The sequence below is a fragment of the Pongo abelii genome, chromosome 18 (genome assembly GCF_028885655.2).
Source record: "Pongo abelii isolate AG06213 chromosome 18, NHGRI_mPonAbe1-v2.0_pri, whole genome shotgun sequence".
NCBI classification, from domain to species: domain Eukaryota; kingdom Metazoa; phylum Chordata; class Mammalia; order Primates; family Hominidae; genus Pongo; species Pongo abelii.
In genome coordinates this window covers 70,823,964-70,842,760 of record NC_072003.2, presented here as the reverse complement: position 1 = coordinate 70,842,760, position 18,797 = coordinate 70,823,964, and the positions used below count along the sequence as shown (strand labels likewise).

General features: G+C 47.2%; 1 protein-coding gene across 4 annotated transcripts in view; it reads right to left on the bottom strand.

Annotated features, from left to right (window-relative positions):
* The window catches only part of ZFHX3 (zinc finger homeobox 3), a 273,572-nt gene that overhangs the window by 148,914 nt on the left and 105,861 nt on the right, over window positions 1-18,797 (bottom strand). For all 4 annotated transcript variants that reach the window (XM_054535056.2, XM_054535057.2, XM_024233388.3 and 1 more), the window contains one exon: window positions 17,120-17,616. In XM_054535056.2, the coding sequence (XP_054391031.1) occupies window positions 17,120-17,616 (497 nt within the window). The remainder of the gene's footprint in view (window positions 1-17,119; window positions 17,617-18,797) is intronic.

Sequence of the window (18,797 nt, the reverse complement as noted above, 5' to 3'; positions counted from 1 at the left end):
CATTAGGTTTTAGTATTTTACCCTCACATTGCATTATGAACATCTCCAATCAAGGAGATGAGTTGAAAAAAAATATCATACAGTAGACACTTAAGTATCCACCACCCAGCTGCTGAAATTAATGCTTTGCTGTCTATTTAGCCATCTCTTTATCCTGCTATCAATGTGCCTTACATCTTTTATTCATTCCAAAGTAAACTGCAGAAGCAGTACACTCCACCCCTCCCCCTACTCCAGCATGTACAGCCTCAACTACAGTTTTCTTTTTGTTTATGGGTTTTTTTTTGTAGTTTTATTATTTTAATAGATCACGTGAGCAGACTTCCTGACTAGCAAAACACTAAAAAGACCCAAACTCCAGTGTGTTGTTATTATGAAATGTTTAGCTCACAACTTTTTTTTTTTTTTTTTGAAACGGAGTCTCGCTCTGTCACCCAGGCTGGAGTGCAGTGTCGCGATCTCGGCTCACTGCAAGCTCCGCCTCCCGGGTTCACACCATTCTCCCGCCTCAGCCTTCCAAGTAGCTGGGACTACAGGTGCCCGCCACCACGCCCGGCTAATTTTTTGTATTTTTAGTAGAGACGGGGTTTCACCATGTTAGCTGGGATGGTCTCGATCTCCTGACCTGGTGATCCACCTACCTCAGCCTCCCAAAGTGCTAGGATTACAGACGTGAGCCACCATGCCCGGCCACAACTTTCTTTTAAAAGTTAAGAGTAGGCTAGGCACGGTGGCTCAGCCTGTAATTCCAATACTTCAGGAGGCTAAGGCAGGAGGATCACTTGAGGTCAGGAGTTCGAGACCAGCCTGGCCAACATGGTAAAACCCCGTGTCCGTTAAAAATACAAAAAAAGTTAGCCAGGCCTGGTGGCGGGTGCCTGTAATCCCAGCTACTTGGGAGGCTGAGGCAGGAGAATCGCTTGAACCTGGGAGGCGGAGCTTGCACTGAGCTGAGATCACACCATTGCATTCCTGCCTGGGTGACAAAGCGAGACTCTCTCAAAAAAATAAAACAGAATAGTATCCACAAGTATGTGAGAGGAAGTTCCATTTATTAAAATTATTTTAGTACCACAGCCACAGGTTCGGTAAGTACAAGAATGAATCTGCCTTTGTCCTCTGTCTAGTTCACCTTTCTAGATGATTCTACCCTCTTTAAATCTTGCTCAAACTCCAGCTTGCCCCTCCCTCCCAGAGGTCTTTTTGGATCTAACCAGTTGGGTGTGGCTGCTCCCTCCCTTCACCTTCCTGTCGACTTGGATAACTCTTGTGTCCGCATTTGACGGCTCTTACTGAATGATCAATTCCTCTTTGTATTCTGTATCGCAACATTTTTTAAACTGTGGATCATGACCCATTAGTGCCGTGGTTCTCAAACTGCAGCCGCACGTCAGAATTCGACAGTAAATGAAACCAAAACCTCTGGGGGTCAAGCCAGGCAGGCGTAGTTTTTTAAAGGCCCCTGGGCTGAGAGTCGTTGGATCATGAAATCAGGATCACGTCAGGGGATCATGAAATCCATGCTGTAAGTACAACCAGCATTTGTAAAACAAAACAGAACTGAATGTAATAGAAAGCATCAGAACGTAGCACCTGCGGTAAGGATAAAATCATTCTGCACAACTTCTGTTTTAGTCAAATACACAGAATATCTAGCTATATGTATGTGCTGGGTCACTCATGTAAAATGCATTTCTTTTTAGATTATCGTCAACAAAGTTTAAAAGTCACTGCCCTAAAGAAGCGAGGACGTTATCCTGCTCATAGTGGGTGCTCAAGGACGTGTGGCTTGTACATGGGACAGGAGGAGAGAAGCAGGTCAGAGCTTCTCTCACTGGGAATATGTTCTGCCACCAAAAATGTGGTTCTCAGGGCGGGGGTACAATCAGATATGGCACTAAGTAAGCATCATTCAGACAAAGACGCTCGCCCAAGGAGAAGGGAACGAAAGCAGCAGAGGAGCCTCTAGGGAAACTGAGGGAGGAGGCAACTCGGGGCTGCCCCTAATCTTTAAATTTCTATGTTTAAGATTCCGTCTTTTGGTCAGGTGCGGTAGCTCACACCTGTAATCCCAGCACTTTGGGAGGCAGAGGCAGGCGGATCGCCTGAGGTCAGGAGTTCGAGACCAGCCTGGGCAACTTGGTGAAACCCCATCACTACTAAAAATGCAAACATTAGCTGGGCATGGTGGCATGTGCCTATAATCCCAGCTACTCAGAAGGCTGAGAATCGCTTGAACCCGGGAGGTGGGGGTTGCAGTGAGCTGAGATCACACCACTGCACTCCAGCCTGGGCGACAGAGGGAGACTCTGTCTTAAAAAAAAAAAAAAAAAAAAATCCATCTTTTGCCATCAAATCATCAGGCGACACTTGCTGATAGTCTACCTAATATCCTCAAGACCCTGGGAAGGCTACAAAGTTGGGTGAGAATAAACAGATCCCGCTGGTAAGGATCTTACAACTAAGCAGAGAAGAAAGACCACTAAAAATATGGTCTATTGTAAGAATGGGAAAGGAACAAGGCATTTTGATGAGAGTGCTGGGGAAAAAGAGCTGTGATTTTGGTTGGCAGAATTTGGGGGAACAGAGCCGAAACTCACGGGTGGCCAGCAGCACGTGGGAATTTTCAAAGTACTTTGACACCAGCTGCACGATCTTGCCAGGGCTGTGTCTCAGGGATCAGTACAGGAACACAGCTCTGTGTGAACCTGATGGTAAATGACCTGGGCTGCAGAAGCTCTGCAATGACCTGGTCCACAAAAGCCATCCACTTTACACCAACATATGCCTTAGGGCTCTACATTATGAAATGCCAAGTGCGCGCATGAGGCTGTTGTACCTGTTCTAGCACAGGGCAGAAGCCACGGCACGCTCTGCTGGTACCCTCTGGTTCAATAAATATTTATTGGGCTTGTGTCACACACTGTTCTAAGCATTAGGGACACAGCTGTTAATGGGGCAATGTAGGTCCCTGCTGTCTTGAGAGACAACTAAATTAATGAACGGACAAGAAAAATAAATATAATCACTGTCAATGCAGACAAGTTATCTTGAGTGAAGTGACGGTGTAGCTCCTTGAGACTGGGTTGTCAGGGAAAGCCTCTTTGAGGACCAGATACTGAATGAGAGCTGAATGTCAAGGTCAAGGAGGTACATACACTCAGTAGAACAGCAAGTGCAAAGGCCCTGTGGCAGGTGCCAGCTTAGCATGTTGAATGAACAGAGAAGGCCACTGTGGCTGCAGTGCAGGGGGCAAAGGGGGGAGGGTTGTAAAATGAGGTCAGTATGGTGGGAGGACTTCAGATCACAAAGGAGCTTGTAAGCCACGGTACAAAGGTGAGCTTTTATCTTAAGTGAGGTGGAAAGCCTTTGTGGGGTCTTTGTAAGGGAGTGATATGACCGATTTTCCTCTTCGTAAAATCTCTGTATGGAGAGGGGATTGTAAAGGGCAAGAGTAGAGGCAGGGGGAGAGTTGAAATACGGAGAGACGACGGGGGCTGGCATGGGAGGGTGGTGGTGCAAATGTATTTTTGAAGGTAGCACCCACAGAACTTGCTGATGGTTTGGCTGTAGGGGAGCAAAAGACAAGGAGCCCCACAGATAGTTCCCAGCTTTTTGGGTTAAGCAAATGATATGCTGGAGGTGGGCCTAACCGAGATGGGGGAGCCCATAAGCATTTGGGGGTTCTGGTCACAGAGTCCTTTCTGCACATGCTAAGCCTGTGGAGTTCATTCTCAGACATTCGAATGCAAATGCCAGGTGGGGAGCTGGATATAGGAAGAGGCCTAGGCTAGGGACAGATTCAGATGTCATCAGAAAGTAGATGGCGTTTAAAACCACTGGACTGAATGAGATACTTAGGGAGAGTTACAGACAGAAAATAGAAGGGGCTCTGGGACAAGCCTGGGGGCATAATAACAATCACCATGAAGTCACAGAAGAGAAGCCAACAGAGATGGACAAAGGGCAAGGGTGGCAAAGGCGGCTGAAAAGTCTGGGGAATTAGGACACAGCCGACACAGTCAGCAACACAGAAACCACTGGCGACCTGTCCCACTAGTGGTGTAAAGTGTCACTTCTGGATCCAGCAACTGGGAGGAGACAAGGTGAGTCAACTCCCAGAGTGGGCATGATTCAGAGTGAGGGGTTGCTGGGCAATGCGGCCTGCGGCCTTGGGCCTTGGGTGCCAGCCCCCACGGAGGACCAGGTGACTTCCATGAGCACAGGCTGCCAGCTTCAGGGCCACGGCCATGTTACACCCCGCAGCTGCTCCCACGCCACCTGCAGAAGGCAGTACCTTTCCATCCTCTCTGTTCCACTTCTACCACTGCAGGGGGAAGGAAGGAAAACACCATCTCCTCTCACTTCCTGACTTTCCTCCTCTGCCTCCAAGAGCCTTTTTTTTTTTTTTTGTCCTATGCACGACTTTTTCAGTTTTCCAACAATCACTGGTGTCCTACACTTCTTAACCCTCCACTCGCAAAACAACACCTTTCAGACACTCCTCAGCTACTTCTCTTGCAAAGAAACTTGCTTTCAGTAAAGACAAGAGAGCAAATGGAGAGAAACGGATAACCACCTGCTGATGTCTACTTGTGCTGCATTCTTGAGAAACTCACAAAACTGAAGGCAATCCAGGTCCTCAAGAGGTTTACGAACCAGTTGGTGAAACCACCTAGCACATGACGCAGAGATCAGCGTGGTGCCAAACAGTGTGACACCCGTGTGGGGCAGAGATACCGTGTGTGGGTACAGCAGCTGGAGAGACAGTTCTGGAAAACCAGGGATGTGTCACTAGAGCATAAAAGATGGACAGGAAATATGCTCTTCCTTAAAGTCTGATTAAAAAATAAAAGATACTTTCCAACAGGGCCCCGTGCCCATCTCAGCAACGCAGCGCGTGTGTAACCAAATCACACAGAAATGAGCACTTAAAATGACATCTGTTGGATTAATTAGCTGTGTAATTAGTCTCCCCTCAGCGGAACTGGGCTTTGTGGCTGTTGTCTGAAATCTCCCCAGGTGACTTGATTCCAAATGCCACACTCCAAGAGGAAGAAAGTGCAGGCCAGGAAAAGAAGACAGGCATCCGAATGTGTTTGCGGGAGGCAGCGGGAAGGGAGAGGGAGTTTCTGGAGAATTTGGTGGGTCCTTTGGGAACCTAGCTAGAACATCAGGGAGGAAGAGATATCCCCAGAGGTGTCACTTGAGAACTCACCACCTCAGAGCAAATCGGCACGCCCCCAACACATGAGTTTTAGATAACCCCAAAGCACTAAACGCTCAGAGACACGAATTAGGGCGGCAAGACCGTGGAGGTGAAGAGAGCCAAGTATGGATTGCAAGTTGGACACAAAGAGACGGGACAGAGGTCAGAGCTCTTGTCCCTGGAGGAGTTGTTTGGTCTTCTTACGCTGACAGCTGCAGCCATCACCAATGTGAACCCAGTCTGGGCAAAAAAAAAAAAAAATTAATAATGAAAATGGTCAGAGCCTAATCTGAGAACCAGAAAGTGAACAACCACGCACAAACAGATGTCTGCAGCCAAATCACTCCCCACAGTGCTTCCTCAAGCACAGCTGGCTTCGGAGTCACACTTGCTGACTCATGTCTAGGACAGTGAGGAAATCATAGCCCTGGGACCCGCGCCACTTGGCCTGGCTCACTAGAGGAGCCGAGGAATATTCCCCATGCTTCTCTATCTATAATTATTTTAGAAAACAAGAGACATGGCGGTAGAGGGGACGTATAGAAGACAAAGGCACAGGAGCTATGGGAGGATTACAGTGAAAACCATCTTAGAGCAGAGGACTCCTCAGCTGGGGATGAGCCTGTGGGGTTACCTTTGATCTCCCCCACCCCCATCTTGAGGCACAGGGTACCCTCCACAGAGGAAAAACATCCGATGCTGCTCAGAGAACCTTCCTGGGCCTGTGACAATGAGCGGTTCGTAAAGAATCTGGAACACGAAACATTCAATTCAAACAAGCCCTGTTCGAAACCAGCAAGACATGTTCTAAAGCTGGATGGGGCCACTCTGCTAAGACACTCCCTGCCATAAACACAATCAGAGCTCCTCCCAGATCTTCAGGAGCGCCAACAGGCATCTGCAGGACCACTGCAGTGACACAGACTCGCTCCCAAGGGCAAAAGGGGTCTGGGAGCAAACACCAAACTCCGACATTATCATTCTCATTGTCCCGAAGGCCCATAGATACAGGCTGGGTGCAGTGGCTCAGGTCTGTAATCCCAGAACTTTGGGAGGCCCAAGTGGGCGGATCACTTGAGGTCAGGAGTTCAAGACCAGCCTGGCCAACATGACGAAACCCTGTCTCTACCAAAAATACAAAAATTAGCCGGGTGTGGTGGCGGGCGCCTGTAATCCCAGCTACTTGGGAGGCTGAGGCAGGAGAATTGCTTGAACCTGGGAGGCGGAGGTTGTGTGCAGTGCTGTGATCATGGCTCGCTGTAGCCTTGACCTCCTCAGCTCAAGCAATCCTCCCACTGCAGCCCTCTCATGTCGCTGGGACTACAAGCACCACCACACCCTGACAATTTTATTTTTTGCAGAGATGAGGTCTGGCTATGTTGCCCAGGCTGGTCTTGAACTCTCAGGCTCAAGTGATCCTCCCACCTCAGCCCCCTAATGCAGCTAGGACCACAGGTGTGTGCCACCATACCTGGCTAATTTTTTTAATTTTTTTTATAGAGACAGGGTCTGCTTATGTTGCCCAGGCTGGTCTTGAACTTCCAGGCTCAAGTGGTCCTCCTGCCTCAGCCTCCCTAAGTGTTGAGATTACGGGTGTGAGCCACAGCCCCAATTTTTTTAATAATACGTTACACATTTGTGAGCCTGAGTCAGTACAAAATCCTACTTCAATGCCCAGCACAAAATCAGCACTCAACAAATGTTGTTGACCCAGGGAACGAAGACCCCTTCCCAGTGATTTCAGTCTCCCAGAAGCTGCACAGGGAAATCTGGGAAATCCTACGGTCTGGCCTCTTGGGTCCTGAGGGCTGGGGTCTGAACCCATGGGAGGAGAAGAAGTCAGGGTAGCCGATGCAAGGATGCCTTCCACCCAGAACCCAGCCTTCTGTCTCATTCTGAGGGGCAACAGGAAGACACGGATACCCCAGTGTGACACGTGCCACCAAGAAAGTTCACAGAGGTCAGCTCAGAAGGGATTAGAAAGGTCCAGTCATCCTCCAGGAAGAGCCTATTGCCAGCGACAGAAGACAGGAAGAGAGACTCAAAAGGGACAGCAGGTGGGTGTAAACCCCTTCAGCAACCCCAGTGCACAGGCCGGCCCTACCAAGGCAATGTGGGTATCACTGTTGACCTAAGAGACTGGCTATGCTTTGGAGGCTCTCGTCCTGAGTCTGGGAACATGCTCCACTCATTAACAGGTTACAAACCAAACACTATCAGTAGATAAACATTTCTAACCTTCTAACTAGTTTGCCTTTTACAGAACGAGGAGGGGGACCCTAGAGAACGTCTCCTAATCATTCTTGATGATTAGTCCCAATTTAAACCTACTCTCTGCATTCCCTATTAGCGACCTATACACCATAGGCACACAGGGTCTCACGTGCTGTGAATTTTCATGGTCTACATATAAGTAACCAGTGCAGGAGGAGACCAAGAAGGCCTGGAGCGAACTAGGGGCAGCTTCAACATCTGGCCAAGTTGCTGTTGACTGAACCAGGCCTCCTGACATCCACTGTGTGACGCAAAAGCATTTCAATAAAAGGGACTCATGAAAAAAATGACTGAAAAGTAAGTTTGAACAAATAGCTCTGGAGAAAATTTCAGATTTCTTTATAGAAAGCATTTTACTTAACACAGAAAATGTGAATATCGGATAGGACACTTTTCTATAAATAACAAAAATTGGATATCATCATTAGAGGCATTTGTAACTTTCTTTTGTTGGGAACCACTGGAAGAAAACGGGTTTCACAAACAAGGAAGCCACATAGCTCTCTTTACACTTTTATAGAGCCTGCTGGCAGGTCACTATGAACTAATTTCTAGGCTATCCAGAGGTAGAGCTGCCAAACAAAATACAGGATGCCCAGTTAAATGTGAATTTCAGGTAAGTGTAAGTATAATTTATGAGATACACTTACACAAAACATCATTGTTGCTTATCTGAAATTTATGTTTGGAGGCCAAGGCAGGAGGACCACTTGAGCCCAGGAGTTCGAGACCAGCCTGGGCAACATAGTGAGACCCTGTTTCTATTTTTTTTAAATGTGATTTAAATTTCTTTTTATACAAAGAAAAAAAATGAAATTCACATCACTGAGAATTCCACATTTTTCTTTGCTGTATTTGCCAACACTATCCCAAGTCACCACCCTAATGTTGCTAGTTTCTACAATCGCCAGTATTTCTATGAGTGACAGATTTTCTGCCATTAGAAAATTTTAACTTTCATCCTACATCCCGGCTGCTTTAAGTGCTAAAAATCAATTTTTGTTAAGTATTAAATATATACTTACTCAATACTACCAAAATGGTTTTCATAGTAACAGCCTTTCCCACCCTACACTTACTAGTATTTATAGTTTCAACTGATGTGTAAAACAGAATAAAGAACATGGTTCAGGTGGATCATATAATTTTTTAAAAACTCTTGCCTTTTCCTGACGATGTTCATGACAATGCCTAATTGTTCCCTTACAATTTCCCTTTCAAAACAAAAAAACCAGAAACACCTGTTGGGACTAGGCGTATTCAAATTTGCCCTTTTAGTCCAAGTCCTCAGCAAGTTGAAAGAATTCAACATTGAGTTCACACCTTTGCCCCATTATGTGGCACCTGCCATATTGGCTTTCCCGCCAGAGTGTGTTTACCTAAAACAACCGTAACACAAGGCGTTATTCTGGAATGCAGAAGCAACGGAATATTTGCACAAAATTCTCCTAAGGGTTACAGAACACCCCCTAAGATGGCAGATGTCATTTATGCAAAGAATTCCACGGTGTGACTTATCCCTCTGGATGGGTGGGGGGTGGGTGAAGGGACTGGAAGTTTGAGATTTCTCTCTCCTAAGAAGGTCCAGGGCTTCCTAAATAGAGAATCGGGGGGATTCATAAATATTTTGACAAAGTGGTAGCTATTAGATTTTCTGAAATTAGACCTCCTTGCTGCTCAGCCTAAGTCAGGGGCCGTGGTATACCTTTGGAATCCAAAAAGAGACTTGTAACCAGTACCTGAAAACAGCTTATATTGGAAATATGTAAACACAGTCATGAAATCTATATGCTGTTTACATAAGAACTTCAGGAAAGGGAACTTCCATGGCTTTCAAAATTTGTTCCTGACCCCTTTTTTAAGATAAATGGTGAGATCCACAGTCTCCATTAAGATGCCCTAAAAACCCAGCTCCTCTTTGAAGACTCTGTTTCTTCTGGAAACTCTCTCATCCTGGAGAGTTCAATGAAGGCAAACTAACCTAAGAAATTTTCTTTTGGGGAATACGCCAGAGAGAAATAGGAAAAGATGAGTGGAAGGTGTTTGGTCCACAGACTCCAAATGCCAGGAAAGAGAGCCAGGTCTTTCCATCCCTTCTTCTTGTTCCCCAGTGTCTCCGAAGACAGTATTCCGTAAATATGTTCTGACTTACCTAAATCTGTGGATCATTCACAAGAGGCTCTGCAAGACGTAAGAGAATGGAGAATGAGAAACAGCTTTTCACACCAGCTAGGAAAGGCTGGTTATTTAAGCAATCGTTGTACAGCTAGCCATCGAATTTGAAGGAAAATAAAGAGTCCTATATCACACTGCATACAAAACCAGAGTCTTACAACTGTACACAAAATACATTCCTCAAAAGTCACAAATAGGGCCAGGTGTGGGGGCTAACACCTGTAATCTCAGCACTCTAGGAGGCCAAGGTGGGTGGATCACCCGAGTTCAGGAGTTTGAGACCAGCCTGGCCAACATGGCAAAACCCCATCTCTACTAAAAATACAAAAACTAGCGGGTGTGGTAGTGGGCACCTGTAATTCCAGCTACTCAGGAGGGTGAGGCATGAGAATCACTTGAACCCGGAGGTGGAGGCTGCAATGAGCTGAGATCACGCCACTGCACTCCAGCCTGGGTGACAGAGTGAGACCCAGTCTCAAAAAAACAGAAAACAAAAACAAAAAAACTGCATGACAAAAAAATGTTCCCCCATCTACCCACATTAGAACAATGAAAAGGGACTTACATTAGAACAATGTTGTCAATCTGACAATGAAAATGGAAAAACAACAACACGGTGTTGGTCACTGTGTGGGAGTCTGGTCATCACTCAATGGGGAAGGATGACATGGCCACCTGCTTTCTGAAAGGCCACTGGGAAGTGCTGCATCTACTGGCATTAGGTCCTGGGACCCAACAACCCCACTTCATGGTGTGTGTAGAGAATCATGTTCCTAGCTCATTATCTGCAGTGTCCAAACCCTGCACATAACCTCAAGGTACATCAAAAAGGGACTGGTTAATAAAGGAAATACTATGTCGACATTGAAAAGAGTGATTGTATCTACATGTACTGACCTAAAATGATTTTCATAAAAAGTATCTATATGTACTGACCTAAAAGTATCTATATCTACTGACCTAAAAGATTTTCCTGAATAAAACAAACTGACACTTTGGGAGGCCGAGGTGGGTGGATCTCGCTTGAGCCCAGGGGTTCAAGACCAGCCTAGGCAAAATGTCGAAATCCCGTCTCTATGAAGAATACAAAAAATTGGCTGGGTGTGGTGGTGTGCACCTGTGGTCCCAGCAACTTGGGAGGCTGAGGTGGGAGAATCGCTTGAGCCTGGGAGGCATACGTTACAGCCAGCCGAGATCACGCCACTGCACTCCCATGTGAGCAACAGAATGAGACCCTGTCTCAAAAAACAAAACAAAATTGAAACCACAGCACGTGTCTATAAAGATTTTAAAAAATGAACAGTATGTGTGTGTGTACAGATACATACGCACACACATTTTCATCTACAGAAGCAAAGAAAAGAGCACAAAATATCAACTACATGTAACAGTGGGTTTGCCTCTGGACAGTAAAGTCAGAAAGCAGACAAAAGACATCCACTTTAAAAATCATTGGAAAATACTTAAAGATGTAAAAAAGGTCTCAGGTATTACACGTCATTCCAATTTTGTAAAATTCCTATGTTACATGCAAAAAAAAATTAAAATCCATCACATGGTAGGATTAACCAGATATTTACTTTCTTTTTTATTCCTGGATTTTTCCAATTTTTTTTACAGTGAACATGCACTACTCATATTACTTTAACTGTAATATGGAATATTACATACATAAATAGGGAATCCACATTTTATTACTAGCTTACACTTGAGGAATGCTAACCTTGTAAGAAATAATTAAGAATACAATACTATTCTAAAAGGGTCTGGTCAGTTATTTACTATCCACAAAAAGGACTCAGAAAAGAGAGAGAGAGAAAAAAAAAACACTAAAAGCATTTAGAAAAAAGAATAAAACTGCTATGGTTAATGGTTGCAAAACTGGTTTTTCAACAGGTGGTTTTTAAGTACTAAACTTTTTTTTTTTTTTCAATAGGCACATCTAATAAGATTTCAGTTCCATTATGTGGTGTCTAAAGAGTGGAGTGAAAAGATATCACTGACCTGATCTTCTTGACATGAGGGTGTGTAAAATGCTCTAACCAGAGTGACCCACACAAAGCTTGTGCCTAAAGCCATCGGCTGAGAGTGTGAAATACAACCTATTGGAGGAATGTGGATGAAGATAGGTGGGGAGCTTCTGGAAGGAGGAAAGAACAAGGGACCTCCCAGCAAGGTACCCAGCTTTCATGCCACACACCACTGGTGAACCATGAGCCATACGCTCCCACAGCAGTGATGGATGAACTTGGTCCTAGCACAAGCCCTGCCCCCCAAAATATTTGGTCTTTCCATCTCCTGGAGTCCTCTTGAAGTTAACTGGTGGCCACAAGAGCTGCCAGAGTCAGCCCAGGCTCTCAGTGAGGACCCATCAGGCCCACATGCAGCCTCCCAGCCCAGCTGCAGAGACCCACGTCCCACCAGCACCAACCATCAAGCCATGGAAATGAACCTCAGGCCTCCAGCTGCTCCAGGAGGAGGGCACGCAGGCGAAATCTGCTAAAATTCACCAAAACATCTGGCCTTGCACACCTTCTAAATCACCTACAGGAAAACATTCCTTTCCTTTCCTTTCATTTTTTGATTGAAGGCACCAAGGTAGGGAGAGAAGGTGGCAGAAGTATGTACTTAAAACAAACAAACAAAATAGTCTAATAATGAGAAAACAAGGTTTGAGGAAACTGGCTCCAGAATCCCGATGCAAACCATATGACACTTTCACCGGAGCTTCAAACACACAGCCAAGCTGGGAAGGCAGGACGGGAGGGAGGAAGGGGACGGTCCCCAAAGGATGTATGTTTTTTGCTCTCAGCGCAAGACAAAGGCCTCCAGGCACCACCTACGGACGTAAAATGTGCAGCTATCTTCCTAAGACCCCCACTTCCCCCCAGCACACCCACAGAGGAGCACCAAGAATGCAGATTTCAAACCAGATCATTGTCTGACTTCGCCTACATTTTCTGATTTGCCTGTCTACCATACGATGATTTTATGGCCCTGCTGGGAGTGTGAGTCCCAACGAGTTTCTTATGCATCAGGGAAAGAACGGAGAAGATGGGTTCTAAAGCAATGCAAAGTCTGATGGAAGTTTTCTTACATTCTTCCGTACAGCACAATCCTCCTAGAATGGCAGGAGTAGACATCCTCTATGTGGAGAATCTGGCCATGTGCATGAATCAATACCACACTCTGCCTCCTATCTCAGGCCAAGCAGAGTTGGCTTGGACACTGGCTTCTCCTCTCCTGTGTGCCCCGTTAGCCCACGGCAGCTCACATGTGGCCCAGACCCAACACTGTGGTAGACAACCCTCTTTGTACAGTATTTAAGATTAATAGGTAACCTTCAGTCTTGGTCCAATCAAAGGAACCCCAGCTGGAAACCGTTTGGAGTAACAGATTCTGGTGGGGTCTTAATCTATCTGCTAAAGTTGACAGATTTCCATTCCAATGACTCTCAGGTAAAGAAAAACAACAAAGTGAAAAACAGATTCTGGGAGATGGCGGGAGTGTGCACTGATTTCCAACTGCCCTTTCTGTGCCCCGCCCCCTCCGGGCAGAAAGCAGCACACATTTCAGAGAGCTCACCATGGACGTCACTTGGCTGGGAAAGCAAGATAAACGTGGAAGAGCTGGTGCCAGCTCTGAAGCCACACGCCTCAGACGCAGGCTCTACACTAGCCGTGGGAGAGGGCAGAGGGCAAGCATGTGTCAGTGACAGCCGCTCTCCTAGTTCTGAGGATCAAGGGCACCCACATCTCTACGGGTGGAGAAGATTGAGAGTGGGGCCAGGGTGTAGTCCTCTGAGAAAGGAGTGATAAATTTACATGTGAAAGCAGAAGGATGAGGAATTAAGGACCCCGGAGCTCAGTCCCAGTTGAGAGACAAGTGCCTTTTGCATTTTTCCATGCTGGCTCAGATGGGACACTGAGGACAGAAAGAGCCCAGTTCCCAAGCTTCACTGGAGCCTCTGCGCTTCTTGCTATGTCAGCCAATCACTGGGATCCCAGGATGGTAAATGTTAGGACGTGGACATGTGAGCATTAGGGGCTGGGCCAGAGCCGGCCACTGTTTCAGCCCAAAAGATCCCAAGGATTTCAATCAGGAGCACTTTGCAGAAGTAACCTGAGGCCCAGAGACAAGGTAAGGGGGCTTCCCTCAGATGCCTCGGGCCCTGCAGCATTTCCCTAATCCACTCTACTTCCAGGAGGTGCAGAAGAAAAACAGGTTGAACCTAATCCTGATTTATAAATTAGTATCACACAAAAATCAAAACTACACCATTCCAGGCAACGAAGATAATACCATCAGGTTTTGTAGATTAGCACAACCCTCTCTCATTTCTGGATTAAAAATTATCTCACGCTTTCAGAAAGTTCACTCTTACAGCAACCTACGCACTAGCATGCGTGACAGCAAGGGCAGTGACTCCGGCCCAGGGTGAGGTCAGACGACGAACTGAGAGCCATGCCACTGCTTGAATCTCCTGAGAATGCAGCTCTGTCTCCTCCAACATGAAAAAGGAACAGGAGGAGAATAAAAGCCTCGGCTGAAAGAGAGGTCTGGGAGGGCCACCGGGAAGCCACATACATCACCACCACTTCACTAGGTGCCGCGGAGAGCAGCTTTGGAGAGCCGCCCTGGCTGATCATGAATAATTTGCCAGGGACCCGGGACAGGGTGGGGTAGGGAAAGGGGTGAGTAAGGAGGGTTGTGTGTGAGAAGCCCGGTCAGCTCCCCGGGTCAGCTGCATCTGGAGCGGTTTCTCTAGCAGACAGTAAAGAACTCGATTACATCCAGTTAACTGTGCTCTAAACTGATTATGCATGTGCCGGGCTAATGGATTACATTAGCAAGAGGAAAAATAACATGCAATCAATCTCCATTTACTACAGGCCACACCAGGGCCTAGAGAAAAAGTGACTCTCAAACCACCTCCAATCCCCACCCCAAATCCGTGGAATGACGAAACCTTGAGAGGGAGCCCCCCTTAGTGGCAAGAGAAGTTTGATGTTAGTCGTACTGAAGGACCAAAAGGCTGAGGGCGAGCACTGGAATGATAATCCCAGCGGTGTCATCCAGGAGTGAGCGGGAGAGCTCCCCGCCCCCTGTGGCGGAGACCGGGCAGGCACAGGGCCATTCATTACCCAAGGACTAATGAGACTAGACTAATGACCTTTGGCTCCTGACGGAGGCAATTCTGCTCTGAACCTCAGGGGCTGGTCACCCTGGGGATGTGCTGGCCAGATGCACCATTTCAGGATCTCTCCTTCAGGTGTTGGGTCCACGTTCTACCCTACATCCCAACACTCAGGACCCTTCTGCCCACGCCATCTTTGTGAGCAACAGTTTCCTCTACCTTAAAAAAAGAAATGAGAGAAAAGTCCCAGGATGACAGGCCAGCAGTGCAGAAACACGCAAATAAACCGCGTCTCTTCCGCCCACACCTCACCCTGACTCTCTGGGTGTGATCCATGGACACAGTTTGGGGACCAAAACAGGATGTTCTCAGCAAATCCTCCGAGTTCCAGGCCCGTAAGAAGCAAAGTCAAGTGCCTGATAGACTCTTATTCAAGACTCCAGCCACACGGAGGATGCAGCGTGAGAGTTAATCACCACCGTGTGCATTTTAGAATCTAAAGGGCAATTTTTTCCTCGGATGCAAGAGGCCAGCTTCGTGCCACCTCTAAACGACCTTCATCAAAGTTGCATGCAACCTTCAATGGCCACGCCGAGTCCTTTGTACAAATTTTACTCAGTTGGGTCCTTTGGAAATTCTTTTTTCCACTGGTTTTTCCATCAGGTTTTCTTGACCACGTCGGCACCATCCTGTGGCCAGTTCAGACCTCCAATTTAAACTGACTGCAAAGGGCTTTTTTCTTTTAACGGTGGCACAAAACTAAGCCAGTCCAGCAAGGTTCTTACTCAGTTGAGATAAGGGGATTGGCTGCGTGGTGTCCAGACCTTCCTCACTGCACCATAGCTGAGTCCACAGTCAGTTCCAGAACATTCTATCCCCTCTACCTCATTCCTGCTTTCTCCTCCTTTCCCTAAAGTGCTTTCTTAAGCACTACGTTACACAGGCCTCCCCACATCCTGAGAAGGAACAACTATAAAATGAAGTACATTTATCAATCCCAGCAGAGGCTGACATGGAGAAAGGACTAGAAGTCTTCCTTATGTGGAATCTCCGTTTAACATCACACTGAGTAGAGCAGGGACTCAACTAGCTCAGGGCCAGCAGAAACCAAACACTCGTGGGCCCAAAGACGCGAGAAACAGTGTGAAAGGCAGGAGGAGAGGCTGATAATGGGAGTGAGGAAAATGAAAAGAGAGAGTGAGGGAGTGGAAGGTGTGTGGGATCAGGCCGGGGAGATTTATGGCGATTTGTACCTGATTGTTCATACTAAAGCCATTATGGGATGATTAGAGAAAAAGGTGAGGCTTTAAGTCTAGTGAAAATCAATAGAGACGTCTGGAGCAATTCTGCCGTGCAAATGAAAGGACTATTTACAGTATCCGGAGCACCTCCTCCTCGGTTACCATCTATGGAATAGAGGGAAGGGCTGGGGGGAAAGTGGAGGGTGGGGGGAGAGAAAGAATAAATGGACAAGAAAGAGGGAAGAGGAGAAGAGACAGAGGAAGAGGGGGAGGATGGGAGAAGCCCAGGAAGAAGAAGAAAAAGTATAAGGAAGAGAAAGAGGACACAGAACCCAGGAAGCAACAGAGGGGGTTAGAAAACAAACAAACAAACAACAACAACAAAAAAAACAAAGGAGGCCCCTTATGGACCCAATTTTCCCCACAGCATTTAGCACCTTCTAGCTTGCTACAAAATTTATTCATCGTTTCTCACCCATCTCCTGCTAAAAGAATGGAAGCTCTATGAGGGCAGGGATTTTCTTTTTTTTTTGGTCAGTTTCATGCACTGATGTGAACAAATGCCCAGAACAGTACCTGTCATTGAGAAGGTACCCAGTGTACATATGTTGGTGGGATGATGGATGGATGAAAGAAGGAAGGGAGGAACAAAACACCCCAGGAGCATCCGGGAAAGGAGAAATAGGAAAAAAAAAAAAAAAAAAAAAAAAGGAATAAAGAGATGGAAAAGGAGAACAGAAAGCCTAAAGGAGAGAGGGAAACCACAGGAGCAGAGGATGCAAAAGAGCCCATGTAAGAAAGAAAAGAACCAATCCTAGAGGCGCTGTCAACAAAACCTGCCCCAAAATTGGGCACCCAGAAAGAGAACCTTCAGCTACTCAGGCTACTCACTGAACCTGTCACGTTTCCACCTGGTGACAAAGTGGACGCCGCCGACTCTCCTCTCAACTCCAGTTTCCCAACCAACAGCCAACCGGGCCATGCCAGAGACTGTCCGACTCCTCCCCAGTGCTCCCTAACTCCCCGGTGCGCAACCTCCTCCTTTCAGAAAGAGTGCCTGAGCCATAAGGAGCTGGGCCTTACCTTGTACAACTTCAGGCTGGCCTCGTGCCTGGAGTTGACCGTGTGCAGCCGCAGCTTCTCCAGGCTGTTGGTGTAGTAGTCACAGGCGTTGCACTTGAGGTGTACGGGGTTGCCGATGGCCACACACTTGAGCCTCCACTCATTGGCCTTGCCGCCCTCCTTGATGTGGGCCACCAGCTGGTACTTCTGCACGTGCTTATCTGTCTTGCAGTGCAGCTGGAAGTTGGCCTTGAGCTGGGTGTTGTAGCGGCAGAGCTTGCACTGGTACGAGTCCCCCATCACCGCCTTCCACTCGTCCTCCGACAGGCTGCGCTCTACATTCATGTGCAGGCCCAGCATGTCCAGGTTGTCCGTCGTGAACTTGTTGCAGACGGCACACTGGAAGAGCTTCAGCGACGGGTCGTTGGTCTGGATGAAGCTCTCGCCCAGGTTCATCAGCTCCTCTGACACCAGCTGCCCACCCCCGAGCCGCATGTCTAGGGGGATCTCACCGCCCACTGCAGGGAAGGAGAGAAGAAGAGAGTCAGACACCAGGCTCATGGTCACGGCCACAGCTGAGGCACCCCCCAGCCCTCCGCCACCCTCAACTGGGGTCCAAAAGGAAAAGATGACATTTCAAGTGTTGCAAAGGGCTACTGGCTGGAAAACAAGCAAACAAACAAACATAGTCAACCTGATGTGTTTCGATCTTTCCTGCGGACATTCTGAGATTTCTGGCAGGTTTTGTATTTTCTTTCTTTAGGAAAAGAACACCTAGAAAAGTTAGGAGCCATAGCCTCTTTTTTCCCCCGAGATGGAGTCTTGCTCTGTTGCCCAGGTTAGAGTGCAGTGGCACAATCTCAGCTCACGGCAACCTCTGCCTCTCGGGCTCAAGCGATTCTCCTGCCTCAGCCTCCCAAGTAGCTGGGATTACAGGCACCCACCACCATGGCCAGCTAATTTTTGTCTTTTTTAGTAGAGACAGGGTTTCACCATGTTGGCCAGGCTGGTCTTGAACTCCTGAGGCTGGTCTTGAACTCCTGACCTCAGTTGATCCACCTGCCTCGGCCTCCCAAAGTGCTAGAACGACAGGCGTGAGCCACCGTGCCCAGCCACCTCTTTAATATTTCAATTCATCCCTTCTCTAAGATTCAAGAAAAGATAGAAGTATGTATCATTCACTGGATATAACAGAATCTCAAACTGCAGACTTTCCAAAATCGGAAATGAGTACAGCTGCAATCTTAACATACCAAGCCTTCATGGGGAACCAGAATTGGGCCCAGGATGTATCTGAGGTGGCAGTGACCAACATGACTTTCTGCCACCTTGAGAACAATCTATGGCTGCGTCGTCTGGTGCAGCAGTCACTGGCTACATGTGACTAATAAATACCTGAAATACGGGTAGTGCAACTACGGAACTGAATTTTCAATGTTATTTAAATTTAGGAAGCTACATGGTGGTGAGTGGCGCCTGGGTTGGATAGTGCATCTCTAAAGCAAAGATCTGGGGAGTGGGGCTGGACGTGGTGTCTCACACCCCTAATCCAAGCACTTTAGGAGGCCAAGGCAGGCAGATCACTTGAGCCTAGGAGTTCGAGACCAGTCTGGGCAACATAGTGTACAAAATATACAACAGAAACTAGCCAGGCATGGTGGCGCATGCCTGTAGTTCCAGTACTCAGGGACTGAGATGG